The 19,928-nt window shown below is 35.9% G+C and overlaps 1 protein-coding gene across 1 annotated transcript in view; it reads right to left on the bottom strand.

Moving 5' to 3' along the window:
• Nucleotides 1–19,928, bottom strand: part of LOC134529374 (fibulin-1-like) — a 539,830-nt gene that overhangs the window by 175,848 nt on the left and 344,054 nt on the right. The window contains exon 16 of the mRNA XM_063363371.1: nucleotides 17,997–18,134. Coding sequence (XP_063219441.1) covers nucleotides 17,997–18,134 — 138 coding nt within the window. The remainder of the gene's footprint in view (nucleotides 1–17,996; nucleotides 18,135–19,928) is intronic.

Genomic DNA, 19,928 nt, shown 5'->3' with positions numbered 1-19,928 from the left:
ATCTTGAATTTCAATTTGCTTCAGTTGGAACATGCAAATAAGGAGTTAGAATCATACTTAAATAATGTAATTCAGGTCAACAATGTCAATCTCAGTGAAAACAGCTCTTGGAATCAAAACTTCGCCTTCGTAATTCATCAACTCAAGGAAAATTTTGTGGCCTATAGATCAGAGACAATTGCTTTACTTCTTTGTTACCTCAAGAATCTTCAAGGAGAATAAAACCTGGTATTTTTAATTTTTGTGGCAAGATTTTGAAAACTGTTTTCGGCACTCTGGACAGTGAGGATTTAGACATTTTGGAGAGACGTTTAAAATCAGCGGAAGAAAACCAAGATGAAATTTCTGGCAATGTCCTACACCATATTCTTGTTGTTAATAGTCTGGAAGAAAGAGTTCTCAATAACACTAAATTGATGAGTAACCTAGCAAAACACTATTTGGCCAGTCATAATGAATTTTATAAACTTTTGAATAGTTCACTACATGAGATTTGGGACTAAATGATGCTAATGAATTTGAGAATTGATTTGAATACCTTTTTGTTTAGAATAAGTGAATCTTTACCCAGTGCCCGCTTAGAATTATCTGATTTGAGACAGTCTATCGAGAATAGTGTTCACGGCAGATTAAGTTCAATCTTGTTACCACCTAACACATTCCTTACCTTGTTGGACAATATTCAACATTTAATTTAATTACCGTTATACATGTTAGCACCAGTCACTTTTGAATACCTTCATATGTTTTATGGTCTTAGCACAGTCCAGGCAGTCATTTATAATTGTTCTCTAAAAGTCATTGTCAATGTGCCGTTATCTAATAAGGATAGTACTTTCGAATCATACAAAGTTTTTGCTATTCCTTTCTTCTTCCCTAAATTTCAACATTATCTATTACTTAAGATTCACGATGTGTTATTGATTAGTCCTGACAGGAAACTGTTTGCCTCTATTAATTCTAACCTATTATCTGGTTGCGTAAAACACAGCATCACTTTGTGTCCATCCAGTTTTCCTTTCTTTGATTGTCATATAAATAGTTGTGAGTTCAATATTTTTCTCGGAAAACCTTATTTTGAGTTTTGTGATAAATCAGTTGTACCTTTAAATCTACCTTTTTTCAGAAGACCAACACACTCTGGTTGTTTGCAACGAATTTTTCCATTGATGTTACCTTTTTATGTAAATCTACTAAGGAGACATTTGTACCTTTCATTATTTCAATAACTGGTAGTGGTTACATAAGTAATGCATCTCATTGTGACATTGTTAGTCCTTTCTTTAAAATCTTTGGTTCAGTCAGTTCTTCTATAACTTTTAATATGTCTCTACCCATTGTACATGTACCTAGATTTAATGTCAATTTAAGTCAGCTGACATTTTCAAAGTTACCAAATGTATCTTTTAATTCCTCAATTGTGGAAGATATTAACAAACTTTTGATTTCTCAACCTAGTGGTGCTCCATTTCATGACATTGTTAAACTTTTACGTCCTCACCAGTATGTTGAAACTAATTCTCATTTTAATGTCATTGCTTTGATTTTGTCAATCTTTGTTTTTCTTTGCATTTTTATCCTATGTATTACTCTATGGTTCAAGTTTAGGTCCATCTCGACCACCCCTTCTAATCCCTCACCCCCTGTTCCTTCTGGAACCATCTTAATACCCGTAGCTTCATCCTCCAATTTGGAGTAGTTTGTAATAACTTTTTTTTAATTAATGTGTTATGTATGTAATGTTTTTGTGGTCAGGGAAATAGTTTTAATTTGTGTGGGATATGTGGTGTAGTCTTATTGTTGCCTCCCGGTAGCGTCTGCTTTGAGGGGGGGAGTATGTGCCATTGTAATATTGGTGGCACTTACTCAACTTATCTACTTATTCTTATTTTCTTTTTTTTTTTAATGGCGAACTGGTTTCCACATGTTTTCATTATTCAATATTGGTATTTGTTAATTTTAATATGCCATTTAAATAGTTAAAAGTTAATTCTGAACAAAGTTCTAATTGTTTATAATAATTATGTGTAATTTATATGTTTGAACACATCAAGTTTTTTTATTGTGTCAATGTATTTTTAATCTATTATGAATAATGTGTTTACTATTTAATTATTTTAGCAAATATGCGAAGGTATATTTCAGGTCAATAATAAGTCAATATTTTTGTGATAGAATATTTGGTCCAGTAATAATCGATTCATATGTGGTTTAAAAAAGTACTCTCTACGAGTACCATGTTCAATGTTCTTCTTCGTCTTGCCGTTACCGAGCACGAACGGCCCTTTCTAGCACCTTGACGCCATGTTTACTTAAGGCAAAATTCATTCTTGTGGGAGTTTGTGATTTTCAACATCCATTAAGCATCTTTAAACCGCACTAAGTGGCAATTTTTGTAGTACTATTTATTAAGAACGTCTGGTAATGTTTATAGCGCCGGGCGTGTTAATATTCTTTACTTCTTGTGTGTTGAAGTGCGGTCCACGCTACCGGCCATGCGGTTTGCTTGATCCACCTTGTGCTGTGGTGATGAGGCCTGTCCTCATCGGCCTTGAAGCAATAAAGTGACCGCACACACGTATCAGGAAAGCCGGCAGCTTTTTCATTTTTTGGCATGATTTACTAAAATTTTAACAACGTTACCTTAAGTGGAATTTTTTTTTGTGTACTTAATCTCATCGGACTTTTCGTCAACCATGATTTCTCCTTTTTTTAATAAAAATTTTTGGACCAACGAAACGTTTTATCTAATTTATAATTTTTGAAACAACGAAACAGCGTAACGACTTGGACTAAATATATGTTGATATATTTATAAACAAAGAAAAATGTAATAATTAATTTATAAAATAAATCATGTAGTAGAAATTAATATTTTTTTGTGTTTAAAAGTTGTCTTTTAATAAGTATGTGTAAAATTTTGCTAGCGGGGCCCCTAGCTAAAAGGAAAAGAATATAAAATATAAGTATGTCTAAACAACCACTATGTTAAAATGTTAACAACAAAAAAAATGAATTGTGAATGATATTCAACTTTTGAGATTACGTAAATGATCAGGGTGTAATAAAACGTAAATGATTTATTTATAATTTATTAGAAATAAATGGTTTATCTGAAATTCTTTTTTTAATCATTAATTAATACCCCAATTGTGTATTGTAAGTGTGCATGACCAGTCAGCCTTATTTACACTCAAACTAACCTCTTACATCAAAACACTTCATGAACCTTTGTCCACGAGCTTTCAGCATCCTCCTACCTCTATTCATAACCTAACTTAGAGTTGTAAAGGGAGGTAGAGAGTGGTGCAGATAGAAATTCACTTTGACCGAGATTTAAGTGAATTGAGTTTTCTACTTTTACTTCAATGTGAGTGGTTGTCCGTGATCTGCCCTAGTATTCTTCATCTTTTATGTTTCCTTTCTCATATCTATCAGAAACAACAGTACCTTGTCCATAATGAGTAATAATATAACTGGTTTATTGCTCACAAATCTGCCTGTGGGTAGCTGGGCATCGCCAGACCACGCGATGAAGGAGGTGGTCTCCATAAATTATGTAGGGCGCTTCCTTTGAATCTGAGGTTATCGATGATTCATTTTCTTCTGGCACCAAAACTGACACCATTGAAGATTTGCTTTCCTTCCTCATTAGATAAGATTCTACGAAGAGGGATAGAGGATAAGCACATAATTCAATTTGGAATATTTCTGCCAGCCTCTCATCACTCATTACTGTGTACACCATCTCATGTAAAAGACTGTTAGGGTTCACATATACAGTGTCGTTGTTAATTGTTACTGACTAAGTGATATAGGCTAGAGACTTCACAACTAACTTTCTCTTCAAGTGTATCTCACTGAATGTTTTTCCCTCGATCTCTTTCAAGGCTAGTACTCCAATTTCAAATCCTTCATTACAGTTCATGTATTGATCTGTTTCAACCCCCGTTGATAAAGAAGAGAGTTTAGTAGGTTTTGAAAATAGGTTGTGCTTCTCAAGCCAAGAAATGAAAGTTTGCAAGCCTTTAGAATTTCTTTTTTACCTTGCCTCTCATAGCTCTACAAGCTGCTCTGAAGAGAGACTGCGCACTCCCGCAAATTCTTCCATTGCTTCGACTATCCGAGAACAGGTTGGCATGGAGTCAATCCAAGTAGCAATATTTGCTGTATTTCCTCTGCCTCCGGTCAAGCCACCAATGCTACTTAAGGATCTCATCAAAACCTGCCCAATGGTCATGTCACTCCTCACTCCAGACCAAAACTTCTCATTGCGTTGGATGGTAAAATAACCACGGTTAACGAAAAAATCGTGTTCTTCAGAGTCTATTAAGGTATGAAGTTCCAGTGAGTTTTGTAGGTACACGTGGGCAGATTTAGCATAGTTGAAGTGACCAGATGCATGGAAAATAGGGAGAATTTGGTGGACACAGTAAAGGTGGAGGAGGAAGTCCCCGCTCCTCTCTGCTCTAATAAACATTCGAACTAGCTCAACCATTTATATGAACTGAATCCACAGTTTTTGTGGTCATCCTGATTCTTTCGAGTGTTGAATGAAGTTGCTTTTCCAAACTATACACAAAGTTCTTCACTACAGCTGACTGCTTAAAATCTTCAGCAGTTGCATTACCATGCTTAAAAGATGAATAGGTAATATTCAGCTCGTCTTTACCAACAATAATGCAAGCTTCATTTGTCTTCATAAATACAGTAATTAGTGCCTCTTGCACTTGTAAGAGAGCACGAACGACCCTAGAGTAAGCTTTTACGTTCATTATTTGAAGGGGATGAGTAAGGGAGGGAGGGAAGGCGATAAGAAAGGAGATGCCAGGGGGTTGACCGGCCATGCCCCCTCCTCCAACCGGTGTAGTGGCCTTGTACCGGCGACCGTGCGTGTACTGAACCAGTCCTTACAATGGAAACTTTTGAGTTACTTCAGTTTACATTGTGATAAGTTCATGTTTTTCCAACAAATCTGAAAAAATTAAAAAAAATGGCACTTTTACCCCCTACATCTCTCTGGAACCGTTCACTTTAACGTGATTATGTATAGAGTAGTTATTGTTTGTAATTTAATGTAGATTATTTTTGTATGGCATAATGTTTCCGCTAAACGGCATAGTTTTCGATATATTTGCGAAAAACTACCATTTCACCCTCTTTCCACACCCTCCCTCCCTAACCCGACTCTCAAATTAGTGTAACTTTTTATTACATACTACGAAGAGTGGATAGAACATTTTAGCCTAGGAGGGAAACTTTTTTTTTGGATGTTGGGATTGCCCGTTTTTTGGGCTAATTGCACCGTACTATTATCCTTATGTGAATTACGTCACATTGTCGCGAGGAAAACTGTCCTGTCTTCAACTGCGATATCTGACTATATATTGATTTCTGAAGGGCTAACCAGAGCGAAGTAATTATAGAGTGCCAAAATAAGTTTTTCTATGTTTTTGTTTATTGTTTATGCAGTAATTAATCATGCACTGACTCAAATTTGGTCTGAGTCTTCTAGGCTTCCAATCACACTATCCATTCCTTTATGTTTAAGAGCACCTTTTGGAAACAGGAACTGGAATCAGCAAATATGACGAGTATTATTTTTATATGGTACCAAAGGATACAGATTGTGACTAAACGTTCAAGATGATCGTTCTATTCGGACCAGAGAGATTCGAACCATGGTCCACACGTTCATATCAGAGGGTCGCGTGGACCAATTAGCGATCACTGTCCTTCGGACACAATTTGGGAAATTGCTATCATAGACGAGCCTTAAGGTACCTGCCACAAATGCGCAGACGCATCTGTATGACCTGCTTGGCTGTGTTGTCCGAACATGCTCTCTGATAATTCTACTGAAGTAGCGTGACACCACTAACTTTTCCGATAAATCTTTTTCACAAGACAACATATAGAGCGCAGGAAGCAGATTGCTGTTGATATTTATTTTGGCTTTCCTCGCTGGTTTGGACGAATAAATTATGACTGAACATGTATATTGACACATGTTCTATATATTTCTTAAAAATTTCATTTAGAGACTGATATATTTTGGCTAAGTACTGTTATCATTATGATTATCCCTAATATTTAGAATTTATTTGTATTTTAGGGATCCATATTTTATTTTTCAATGAGACATAACAGAAAACCAATGAAAACACAACGAAATAGTGTGCAAAACGAAAAGATTCAAAAATCAAAATATTTTGTTAGGTAAAACTAATTTTACACGAATTTACACTGGCGAATAATGTTCACGATTTCAGCCGCAAATGGTAAAATTTGACCTATGTGACGACAAAATATAAAGTTTACCAATATTCTGGTCGGACAGATCAGCTCCGCGTGACTACAACATCATCTGAAGTCACAGGTCACGAGAACCAATCAAATATCATACCTATTACCAACTGCGACATCTGCAACATCAACTACGACAGATCAGACATAAGTGACCTTGCGAATGTGGAAAGCCCTTGAGCGGTCCATAACATACCACTGTTCAGCAATAAAACTATACTTAATAAAACCATGCTTCTCATCACGAAGGTGGTGTTTGTACAGAGACCGCCAATAGCTTAGGATCATTACGAAATATGTTACTAACCTTAAACATTTAGTGAAATCTTTCGTAATTTTTTTCACCATTGTAACCATCAACAAACATTTTTTATAAATTTTAATGATTGAAATTGATTAATTATTTTAAATGAAATGAAATTTTACATTTTTTGGAAAATAATAAATCTGGTATATAAATTTTTTTTGGAAAATATGTAGACACAAAAAATGTTGTGGTATCTTAGTGTTATATATATTTTTTAAATAGCTCTTGTAAATATACTTAGGAAGAATTTAAAAAAGAAAAAAAATACATTTAGCTTTTTATTATTAAATAACCTTTTTAAGAAAAATAAACCTTATATTTAACATAAATATAAAATACATATTTTCCATGAAAGCAATGCCAGTAAGATTGGGTTTTCAGAGTTCATTATTAACTTTTAGGCTTAAGAGATTGCACGAAATATTGTGTAACTGGCTTTGTTTATGTAAAAAATAAATAGTTATCAGTTATAACAAATTTAAAGCTAATTTTTCTTCAAACAATATATAAAAACTTTAAAAAAAGCTATTTGCAATTTTATTTTCCTTCGTATGTTTTAATTTTTTTTACTACATATCAATACGTTATTTAAAAATAATTACGTCACATTGTCGCGAGGAAAACTGTCTTGTCTTCAACTGCGATATCTGACTATATATTGATTTCTGAAAGGCTAACCAGAGCGAAGTAATTATAAGTGCCAAAATAAGTTTTTCTATGTTTTTGTTTATTGTTTATGCAGTAATTAATCATGCACTGACTCAAATTTGGTCTGAGTCTTCTAGGCTTCCAATCACACTATCCATTCCTTTATGTTTAAGAGCACTTTTTGGAAACAGGAACTGGAATCAGCAAATATGACGGGTATTATTTTTATATGGTACCAAAGAATACAGATTGTGACTAAACGTTCAAGATGATCGTTCTATTCGGACCAGAGAGATTCGAACCATGGTCCTCACGTTCATATCAGAGGGTCGCGTGGACCAATTAGCGATCACTGTCCTTCGGACACAATTTGGGAAATTGCTATCATAGACGAGCCTTAAGGTACCTGCCACAAATGCGCAGACGCATCTGTATGACCTGCTTGGCTGTGTTGTCCGAACATGCTCTCTGATAATTCTACTGAAGTAGCGTGACACCACTAACTTTTCCGATAAATCTGTTTCACAAGACAACATATAGAGCGCAGGAAGCAGATTGCTGTTGATATTTATTTTGGCTTTCCTCGCTGGTTTGGACGAATAAATTATGACTGAACATGTATATTGACACATCTTTATATATATATTTCTTGTGTGCGTGTGTATGTCACTGAACTCCTCCTAGACGGCTGGACCGATTTTGATGAAATTTTGTGTGTGAGTTCACGGGGATTCGAGGATGGTTTGGATTCACAATTGGATATTTTATCTCGATTCTGAGTTAAGAAAAACTAAAAAAACACGCTTTAAAAGCAAAAAAACTAAGCATTGTTGATAATTAGCCTTCATGGCAACGGGCTTTTGCATTGTTGTTGCCTTCTGAGTAACCATGGGAAAGGTTTTTGGTAACGGCAGTGGCGTGCCCAAGAGGAGGGGTATGTATAATGAGAAGATACAAAATGTCCAGCGTCGAAATACTTACCGCCATATCCATATCTCACAAAAAGTACATTTGGGCAGGACAATGTCTGTCAGGTCCGCTAGAAAGATATATAGAGAGATAGAGATATAAATAGAACGATAGAGAGAGTTATAGAGATATACATAGAGAGATAGAGAATTAGAGAGATAAAGAGAGATGCTTAGTATACGTTTAAAAAATTACAAAAAAAAAATTGATTGAGGCATTGCAACACATGCCGGGCATTATCTAGTGTTCTATATATTTCTTAACAATTTCATTTAGAGAATGATATATTTTGGCTAAGTACTGTTATCATTATGATTATCCCTAATATTTAGAATATTTGCAAAGATAATACATAATTTAATATGTCTGCATATTTTCGTAAAAAATAAACTGCACCACATTTATACATTTCTAAATTATGTCAAATTTTATAATTTGGAACTAATTAAGCGATTTTAATAAAAAATATATTTTTTTAATGTTTGCTTATGGTGTAAATGGTGAAAATAAATATTTAAAAATTTTGCACCACATTGCTGAGAACAGAATCATATTTGTACGAAATTAATAATGGTCCTTAAACATTGATGGGAGTAGTATAGGAAAGTATTTCCTGAAACTGGCGTCGGCGCGTGGACCCGGAGCCGAGACACCATCTTGGATTTGTGACGTCACGGCGGCCATCTAGGACTCAAAAATTCCTCAAAATTACTCAAAAATGACTCAAAAATTTCCGTTTTGAGGAAATTTTCTTGTTTTCTTCCACGAAAATTCGAAAATTAGGATTTCGAAAAACCACAAAAGTCGCTTTGCCTTAAAAACCACGAAATTCCTAATATAGGCTTAACCATCCATGTCTACAACCTCCGATAAGACTCTTTTAGGATTATGACGTCACCGTTGCAATTTTCGTTAGGCAGCCATCTTGAAAATCTTTATTTATTATCCGATGTTAATGAAAACAATTTAAAAATTTATAAAAAATGCACCCTCCGTTAAGCCATTTCTAGGAATAAGGATACCATGACCACCATCTTGGATTATGACGTCTCCGTTGCAATTTCTGTTACGCATGCCATTTTTAAAATCCGCAATTTTTATGTTAGAAAATCGGAAAAATATTTTAAAAATCATAAAATAAATTAAATAATCGAATTAAATAATAAAAATCTTTAAAAACACCGTTGCACTTTTCGTTACGGCCACCATCTTGAAAATCCGTAATTTTATTTCTAGAGATTCGGGAAAAATTCCAAAATTCATCAAAAAATTCGCTCATTGAGGAAATTATTGATTCCTGTCCTTGGTTCGATCCCTAGGCGATACAAACAACTTTAATTTAAAAAATACCACAAAAGTGACAGGTTTGAGAAAATAAAAAACACCGTAGGAACTTTTGAAAAATTTTATTAGATAAATTCTACACAACTACAAGTAAAAAAAAACACAGACAAAGTACTAAAGTATTGTGGATTTCTCGATTCAAACAGTCTTCATATTGTACGGACTAAGTCCTTTACATTTCCGTAAATGTCTATTCAGTTTATCAGGTCGACATATTGGTACACCACAATTTTCACACAAAGACGAATTATCGATTTAATTAAAAGGACAGTGATATATTTCATGTCGTTTAGCACTTTGAATATTTTCTAATGTTTTGTTACAAAATATACAGCTTGATTCTGATGAATGTACAGCCAGTCTATCACAATTCCAGAGGTGACGTTGTAATCTTCCATAGTGTATAAACTTGCTTAAACACCTGTTGCACTGATATTTAATGCGTTCAGAGATATTACTACAGTTGTGTATTACATTAGCCCGTAATTTCCAGTTTTTGATCTTCTCACATTACGAACAGTTGGGTGATGGAACACCGTTTAATGCTCCTTCCTTCATCAATGTCACTGGAACTGTTGACAACCATTGTAACAGTGCTGACATATTAACTTCTAAAGCCTTTGCGGTCTGCTCTGCGGAAGATGTTGCACGCGTCGAAATCTCATTCTGTGCTGAGAGAGAAGGTGTAGCTGTAGACGACGTTGTCATCGGGCTCTGCACTGATGATGGTAGACCATCGATCCAGACCGGTATTGATAGTGGTAATGATACCATCGAGTTCTCAAGAATAGATAGATACTGGTCTAATACGTTAGTCAAGTCTGACTATCCGACCCATTCATCACCGCAGCCAGAGACGGACTGAAGTTCATATCACCAGGGTCTCACTCATATATTCTCATTAGCTGGTACAACACACGATTCAAAACATTAACCATGTTCATTATACTTACTTAACTTTCTCGGAGCATTTTTTATGATGACGAAGTAAGCTATCGAGACGTGAAATTAGTTTATTGCACTAATTGCACTGAAATTGTATTCTTTGAACATTATTAGAACAACCGCTTCTTTCATGTCTGCGAGCATTTGAGGTGATAGTAAGTGATGCGTCACAGTATTTGCACTGATGCGAAGTATGCTCTTCATTAATTGCAGTATTCAATGCTGATGATGAAACTTCAGCTGATGGCGGAATAGCACATATCGAAGTCTCCTCAGTGTTGACATCGATGTTGCCAACAAGATCTGCTCCATAATCGTCGGCGCTGTCGTCATGGTTCCCGCAGTCGATGGTACAACCTCCATCGAGTTTGTCGTTAAAGTCGTTAAAGATGCCATCGAGTTTGCAAGAACAAGTAATTGACACGACTTATGCACCAGATGAGACAAACTAGGTGATCCTTACACCGCCGACATCAGTAACAAACTGAGCGTCCTGCTGTCTAGGACTCGCTTATATACATGCACCGGATGGAATAATACGCTAGTAAAATCAAGAACAATTTACCAAAATACTAGAGTCAAAACAACATTAAAAATAGAAGCACCATCAAAAAAGGCAGCACTATTTGGAAGCACCATCAACAAAAAGGCAGCACATTTGGAAGAGCACGATCAACAAAAAGGCAGCACATTTGGAAGCATCACCAACAAAAAGGCAGCACATTTTGGAAGCACCATCAAAAAAGAAAGATAATTTTGGAAGCACCAACAAAAAAGGAAGCACATTTGGAAGCACAATCAACAATAAGGCAGCTCATTTGGGAAGCACCATCAAAATAGGAAGCACATTTTGGAAGCACCATCAAAAAAGGCAGCACATTTTGGAATCACCATAAAAAAAGCACATTTGGAAGCACCATCAAAAAAGGAAGCACATTTTGGAAGCACCATCAAAAAATGAAGCACATTTGGAAGCACCATCAAAATAGGAAGCACATTTGGAAGCACAATCAAAAAAGGCAGCATATTTTGGAAGCACCATCATAAAAGGCAGCACATTTGGAAGCACAAGTTACGAGAACTAAGTCTTAGTTAGAAATCAGAATACAAGAAATAAAAACATTTAATTTCTATAATTGAAATTATTTATTTTATTTCTTTATATTATACAAATGCAAGTAAAGCAAGCCATTATTGTATGTAGCCAGCTTTCCTCAGTTCTTTGAGTATGTAGGATATTTCTTTGATGCACGAATAGTTTCCTGCACAAAGCGAGCCAAGTAGAAGTCTTAGCCGGCCAACCAATGTGTTTGGATCTTTCCATGATGTGTAATCAATCTCTTCTACCACCATCTTACTTGCTTGGTTATTATAAATATTATGACATCTGGTCTCTTCCATTTTAACACCAACCTCAGTGTAACTTTCATTATCGAGACAGTGATCATCACAAGTTTGATCAGATTTATTTAATATATCACGACGTTTCCTTCGTTTCGGTCTCAGGACACCGCCACATTCTTCGATCTTGACTGCTTTAGGTGCTTCATCACAGTCTATGTCTTTGTCAACAGCCTCAGAGTCACTGTAACAATCACCGTAGAAGGCATCGTCTTCACCCAGATTACCGTAAGAATTCGGTGTTGATGATGTCGCAGTGTCTTCATCGTCTTCATGCTTCCTTTTTAGGAGTCCATCATTTTATCAAAGTAGGAAAGATCTACTTGAATATATTCTCACTTTTTACTTTAAGGATTCTTCCATTGTCTTAATTCTTCCATAAATCATCAACCTCCTTCAATTTAAGTTCTTTGTCGAGATCGGAAGTGCCAGGAAAATTGTGGTCGTAATACAGATCACTCTTCCTTAGTCTAGTAGATCCATCTTTGTCCTCTAGCTTGTACGCAGGTTTGGCGTTACAAGTTCTATCATGTCTATTTAAGCTCTCTCTCCGCGTAAACGACTTGCTACATCGAACACAACTTATCATTATGCGTAGTGGATTTTTAACACAGTCATTCTTCTCGTGTTGTCTTCCATTCTTTCTCAAGAATAATTCTTTGCTGCAAAACTTACACCTGTGTTCTTTCGATACAGCAACTGATCCCGAATCAGGATTCATATTAGTTACTGAGACTAATGCCACATGCCAACTGACGTTTTTCATATTATATCAATTACTTAAATATAATTTTTTTCATATTTCATCAGTGAGAATTAATTTATCTGATGCAAAGGTACTTGTTGCAAGTAGTTCTGCTTTTCAACAACAGATGTCGCCACATTTTGCTTGCAGGTAAATAATATATTTTTTTTTTATGCGGGATGCATGATACTCACAAACGATCGCAAAAGAAGGATGGTTTCGCTAGACTCCAAGGAGAAGGAAGTTCGTCCTTCATGTTAGTGCTTCTCAGATTTCTCATACCTCATTATTTGACTGAGTAATGATATTTTTTTTATTTCCACTTGATAAAAATATTGCAAGTGTTGATTAAGTAGCAGAAATTCTCAAATGAAATGAAACCCTGAATAAAATGTCATGTCTCACTAAGTAAAAAATCCTTCATGCACAGAAAACCGACACACATTTTCTTTGATATCATAAAATTACAGGAAAAAAAATATTTAAAATTAAAAATAAATTATAAAAAAATAAAAAATTAAAAAATACATAAAATTCTGGCTTGTACTACAACTCTATCTTTGCTCAACAATTATAAGTTTACAAGCTACCAGTATCTGTTTATGTATTTTATTAAATTTTTTTATTAATTTATTTTTATTTATAAATATATTTTTTCCATTTATTTTATGATATCAAAGAAAACATGTGTCGGTTTTCTCCGTGTGCTTCTGATTATACTTGTAAATATTATAGTTGTTTTCTCCGTGTGCTCCTGATTATTTCTGAGTAGACATCTGATGGTTGGCTCTGAGTGCTTCTGGTTACAGATGAGTAATTGATCTCTGCATGAAGGATTTTTTACTTAATGAGACATGACATTTTATTCAGGGTTTCATTTAATTAGTGAATTTCTGCTACTTAATCAACACTTGCAATATTTTAATCAAGTGGAAATAAAAAAAAAATCATTACTCAGTCAAATAATAATGAGGTATGAGAAATCTGAGAAGCACTAACATGAAGGACGAACTTCCTTCTCCTTGGAGTCTAGCGAAGCCATCCTTCTTTGCGATCGATAGTGAGCATCACGCATCCCGCATAAAAGAACTAAATATTATTTACCTGCAAGCAAAATGTGGCGAAATCTGTTGTTGAAAAGCAGAACTACTTGCAACAAGTACCTTTGCATGAGATAAATTAATTCTCACTGATGAAATATGAAAAAAATTATATTTAAGTAATTGATCTAATATAAAAAATCAGTAGGTTGGCATCTGGCATTAGTCTGAGTACCTAATATGAATCCTGATTCGGGATCAGTTGCTGTATCGAAAGAACACAGGTGTAAGTTTTGCAGCAAAGAATTATTCTTGAGAAAGATTGGAAGACAACACGAGAAGAATGACTGTGTTAAAAATCCACTACGCATTATGATAAGTTGTGTTCGATGTAGCAAGTCGTTTACGCGGAGAGAGAGAGCTTAAAAAGACATGATAGAACTTGTAAGTCCAAACCTGCGTACAAGCTAGAGGACAACGATGGATCTACTAGACTAAGGAAGAGTGATCTGCATTACGACCATAATTTTCCTGGCTCTTCCGATCTCGACAAAGAACTTAAATTTAAGGAGGATGATGATTTATGGAAGAATGAAGACAATGGAAGAATCCTTAAAGTAAAAAGTGAGAATATATTCAAGTAGATCTTTCCTACTTTGTAAAAATGATGGACTCCTAAAAAAGGAAGCATGAAGACGATGAAGACACTACGACATTATCAACATGGAATTATTACGATAATTTGGGTGAAGACGATGCCTTCTACAGTGATTGTTACAGTGACCCTGAGGCTGTTGACAAAGACATAGGCTATGATGAAGCACCTAAAGCAGTCAAGATCGAAGAATGTGGCGGTGTCCTGAGACCGAAACGATGGAAACATCGTGATATATTAAATAAATCTGATCAAGCTTGTGATGATTACTGTCTCGATAATGAAAGTTGTGCTTCCAAATGTGCTGCCTTTTTTGATGGTTCTTCCAAATGTGCTTCCATTTTTGATGGTGCTTCCAAAATGTGCTGCCTTTTTGTTGGTGGTGCTTCCAAATGTGCTGCCTTTTTGTTGATCGTGCTTCCAAATGTGCTGCTTTTTTGTTGATCGTGCTTCCCAATAGTGCTGCCTTTTTTGATGGTGCTTCCAAATGTACTGCCTTTTTGATGATGGTACTTCCAAATGTGCTTCCTTTTTGTTGATGGTGCTTCTATTTTTAATGTTGTTTTGACTCTAGTATTTTAGTAAAGTGTTCTTATTTTGACTAGCGTATTATTCCATCCGGTGCATGTATATAAGCCAGTCCTAGACAGCAGGACGCTCAGTTTGTTTCTGACGTCGACGGTGTAAGGATCACCTAGTTTGTTTCATCTGGTGCATAAGTCGTGTCAATTACTTGTTCTTGCGAACTCGATGGCATCTTTACCTACTTTAACGACGAACTCGATGGAGGTTGTACCATCGACTGCGGAAACCATGACGTCAGCGCCGACGATGGTGGAGCAGATCCTGTTGGCAACGTCGATGTCAACACTGGAGGAGACTTCGATATGTGCTTATCCACCATCAGCTGAAGTTTCATTATCAACATTGAACACTTCAATTAATGAAGAGCGTACTTCGCATCAGTGCAAATACTGTGACGCATCATTTACTATCACCTCAAATGCTCGCAGACATGAAAGAAGCGGTTGTTCTAATAATGTTCAAATAATAGATTTCAGTGCAATAAGTGCAATAAATTAATTTCACGTCTCGATAGCTAACATCGTTATTATAAAAAAAGCTCCAAGAAAGTTAAGTTTAAGTATAATGAACATGGTTATTGTTTTGACTGATGTGTTGTACCAGCTAATGAGACCCAGGTGATATGAACTTCAGTCCGTCTCTGGCTGCGGTGATGAATGGATCGGATAGTCAGACTTGACTAATGTATTAGACCAGTATCTAGCTATTCTTGAGAACTCGATGGCATCATTACCACTATCAACACCGGTCTGGATCGATGGTCTACCATCATCAGTGCAGAGCCCGATGACAACGTCGACTACAGCTACACCTACTCTCTCAGCACAGCAGGAGATTTCGACGTGTCCAACATCTTCCGTAGAGCAGACCTCAAAGGCTTCAGAAGTTAACATGTCAGCAGTGTTACAATGGTTGTCAACAGTTCCAGTGACATTGATGAAGAAAGGAGCATCAAACGGTGTTCCATCACCCAACTGTTCGTACTGTGAGAAGATCAAAAACTAGAAATTTCGGGATTATGTAATACACAATTGTAGTAATAACTCTGAACGCATTAAATATCAGTGCAACAGGTGTTTAAGCAAGTTTATACACAATGGAAGATTACAACGTCACCTCAGGAATTGTGATAGACTGGCTGTACGTTCATCAGAATCAAACTGTCTATTTTGTAACAAAACATTAGCAAATATTCAAAGTGCTAAACGACATGAAATATATCACTGTCCTTTCAATTAAATCGATAATTCGTCTTTGTGTGAAAATTGTGGTGTACCAATATGTCGACCTGATAAACTGAATAGACATTTACGGAAATGTAAAGGACTTAGTCCGTACAATAAGAAGACTGTTTGAATCGAGAAATCCACAATACTTTAGTACTTTGTCTGTGTTTTTTTTTTACTTGTAGTTGTGTAGAATTTATGTAATAACATTTTTCAAAAGTACTTACAGTGTCTTTTATTTTCTCAAACCTGTCACTTTTGTGGTATTTTTTTAAATTAAAGTTGTTTTGTATCGCCTAGGGATCGAACCAAGGACAGGAATCAATAATTTCCTCAATGAGCGAATTTTTTGATGAATTTTGGAATTTTTCGCGAATCTCTAGTATTAAAATTACGGATTTTCAAGATGGTGGCCGTTACGAAAAGTGCAACGGTGTTTTTAAAGATTTTTATTATTTAATTCGATTGTTTTATTTATTTTATGATTTTTAAAATTTTTCCTGATTTTCTAACATAAAAATTGCGGATTTTAAAGATGGCGTGCGTAACGGAAATTGCAACGGTGACGTCATAATCCAAGATGGCGGTCATGGTATCCTTATTCCTAGAAATGGCTTAACGGAGGGTGCATTTTTTATAAATTTTTAAATTGTTTTCATTAACATCGGATAATAAATAAAGATTTTCAAGATGGCTGCCTAACGAAAATTGCAACGGTGACGTCATAATCCTAAAAGAGTCTTATCGGAGGTTGTAGACATGGATGGTTAAGCCTATATTAGGAATTTCGTGGTTTTTAAGGCAAAGCGACTTTTGTGGTTTTTCGAAATCCTAATTTTCGAATTTTCGTGGAAGAAAACGAGAAATTATTCCTCAAAACGTAAATTTTTGAGTAATTTTTGAGGAATTTTGAGGAATTTTTGAGTCCAAGATGGCCGCCGTGACGTCAAAAATCCAAGATGGTGGCTCGGCTCCGGCTCCACGCGCCGGCGCCAGTTTCAGGAAATACTTTCCTATACTACTGATGGGTACTGTAGGAACATGTAAATTACGAATATTCATTAAAAAATGTTTATACCTCAACATATTTGAAGTATTTTTTGCGACGTCTGCAATGTGGTTACAGTTGTTCTAGCAAGACTTAAGGCGAGTGTAGTCCTTAACAATAACAAACCAAGCGTAACTGAGTGGCCGAATCACATTCATGTTATTCGAGACTTAAATGTCTTCTCTCGTACACAGCTGTCTATGGCTTTTTAAAACGCTGGGTACATAATATCTAGTAGCATTTAGCATGGGGCCGAATCACAGATCTTGGTAAAATGGGGTGGATTTTTAACATTGGTCTCATGATCTGCAGTGTTAAATCCATAACCTTTATTTAAAACATTATTTTAGACATACGCCAATAATGGTTAAACTTCATGTCATAGAGAAAACATGAAGAACGGACAGGTTTTATCGATGACATACTGTCAACCAGCTATGGTGTATGTCCAAAATATTTTTTTAATCAATCATCCCCATTTCAAGTGTTATTTAATGCACCCATATTAATTTTTCTTGACAGTTAAATTAAAATAGCATAAAAAGTGACGAAAACACTCTTCTACAGACTCAGTTAAGATCACTGAAAAACACTTAGAGATTTAAAGGGCAATGAATAACACCTGAGATTTATCCACCAGTCGAACTCGTGTCTGGTTGTCTTGTAATTTTGTCTATGAGTATATTTTTACAAAGAGATTCCGAAAAAGCGCACTACTTAGTAAAATTAATCAATGAGTAACACAACAAACTGATTAAACGGAACACTGATGCTCACCCATACACCGGCCGCCGTCTTCACTCAGCCTGAACCCGACGCCGCAGTTGAAGAGGTTGGTGCACTGGAAGGACCCAGGCGTGTTGACGCACTGCTGGTTCCGACGACACGGGTTGTTTGTGGCGCACTCGTTCACATCTTCCAACAGATCATGCTTGTTTGAATACATAGATAGATTGCATGCCTACGGGCAGTGGGAAAACTATGCACTTGCATACAAAGTGAGATAATTGCACCCTCACATAAAAGGTAAACGAGATTTGTTTATATCGTATTTAATACTGACATCCAATGAAATTCGTTTTTTCGTTTAAATTCATCTTATTTCGACTTTAATAGCCAACGAGCAAAACACTTTAGTAGTATATGAATGTTCCTCTGGAAACAGGATGCAGGATGTGGATTGTGATTGTCGGTCCGCCATCTTGGATTGTGACGTCACGGCGGCCATCTTGGATGCAGCGTAACGGGACACAACGTAAAAGGACACAACGTAACGGGACATAATGTAACGGGACAAGTAGATCACGGCGGCCAACTTGGATCCGCCATATGTAAATCGAGCCCCCCACTCATTATGATGAAATTTTCATCTCTGTCGCCATATTGATTTTTTTATGTTCCACTGGAGGCCGCCATCTTGGATACCGTCGACTCTGTTTCAGCTGTTTGTTCCTAGATACCGCCAGCGTCGCTTTTGATTTTATTCTGTTCCACTGGAGGCCGCCATCTTAGATACCGTCGACTTTGTTTCTGTTGTTTGTTCCTAGATAGCGCCAGCGTCGCTTTTGATTTTTTTTTCTGTTCCACTGGAGGCCGCCATCTTGGATACCGTCGACTTTGTTTCTGTTGTTTGTTCCTAGATAGCGCCAGCGTCGCTTTTGATTTTTTTCTGTTCCACTGGAGGCCGCCATCTTGGTCACCGTCGACTTTGTTTCTGTCGTTTGTTCCGAGAGAGCGCCAGCGTCGCTTTGTCTCATCACATAAGGTCGATGTTCCATTACCTTCCATAGCTATTATGAACCTTATCGACCTTTTAAATTTAATTTTTTTATGAAAAATATATTGGAAACGCTGTGATTTGAACCATCGCAGTTCTGATCTCTAGGTTGGAAAACATACGCCTTTAACCGCTCGGCCATCAAGACATTTACCAGACTGAAAATTAAATAATGTATATATAAAAATAACATGCATATTTGGACTTGTAATTTTTTTTAATTTAAAGTAATAATAGCACCACTTGTGCGAGACAGAACCACCATCTTGTATTAAGATGTAACTGTTGCAATTATCGTTACGATCGCCATCATGGATTATATAAATATTACATATTTCGTTACACCCGTCATCTTGGTTGAGTACCATGTCATTCTTACACTTTATGTTACGACCACCATATTGTATCCTATTAATGTTGCAATTATCGTTATGGTCGCCATCTTGAAATTTAGACGCCATCTTTAAAATCCGTAATTATTTAGCTAGAAATTCGGGAAAAATTCCAAAATTCATTAAATAAATCACTCATTAATTTACATATTGATTCGATCCGCTCCTGTCCTCGGTTCGTAACCCTATCGATGCATCAAAGTTTGAGATGCGGGAAAAAGTTCAAAATTCATTAAATAATTCTCTCATTAAAGTAATGATTGATTAGATCGACTAAGGTCCTTGGCTCAATCCCTGGCCGATACAAAACAACTTTAATTTTAAAAAAAATACCACAAAAGCGACAGATTTGAGAAAATAAAAACACCGCAAGTTCTTTTAAAAAAATTTTATTACATAAATTCAATACACTACTACAAGTACAAAAAAACACTGACAAATTACTAAAGCCTTTTTGGATTCCCCGATTCATACAGTCTTCTTAATGGACGAAGTAAGTCTTTTACATGACTTTAAATGTCTATCCGTTCCGTTCATCAC

The sequence above is a fragment of the Bacillus rossius genome, chromosome 2 (genome assembly GCF_032445375.1).
Source record: "Bacillus rossius redtenbacheri isolate Brsri chromosome 2, Brsri_v3, whole genome shotgun sequence".
NCBI classification, from domain to species: Eukaryota; Metazoa; Arthropoda; class Insecta; order Phasmatodea; family Bacillidae; genus Bacillus; species Bacillus rossius.
This window is presented reverse-complemented; position numbering and strand designations above follow the sequence as displayed.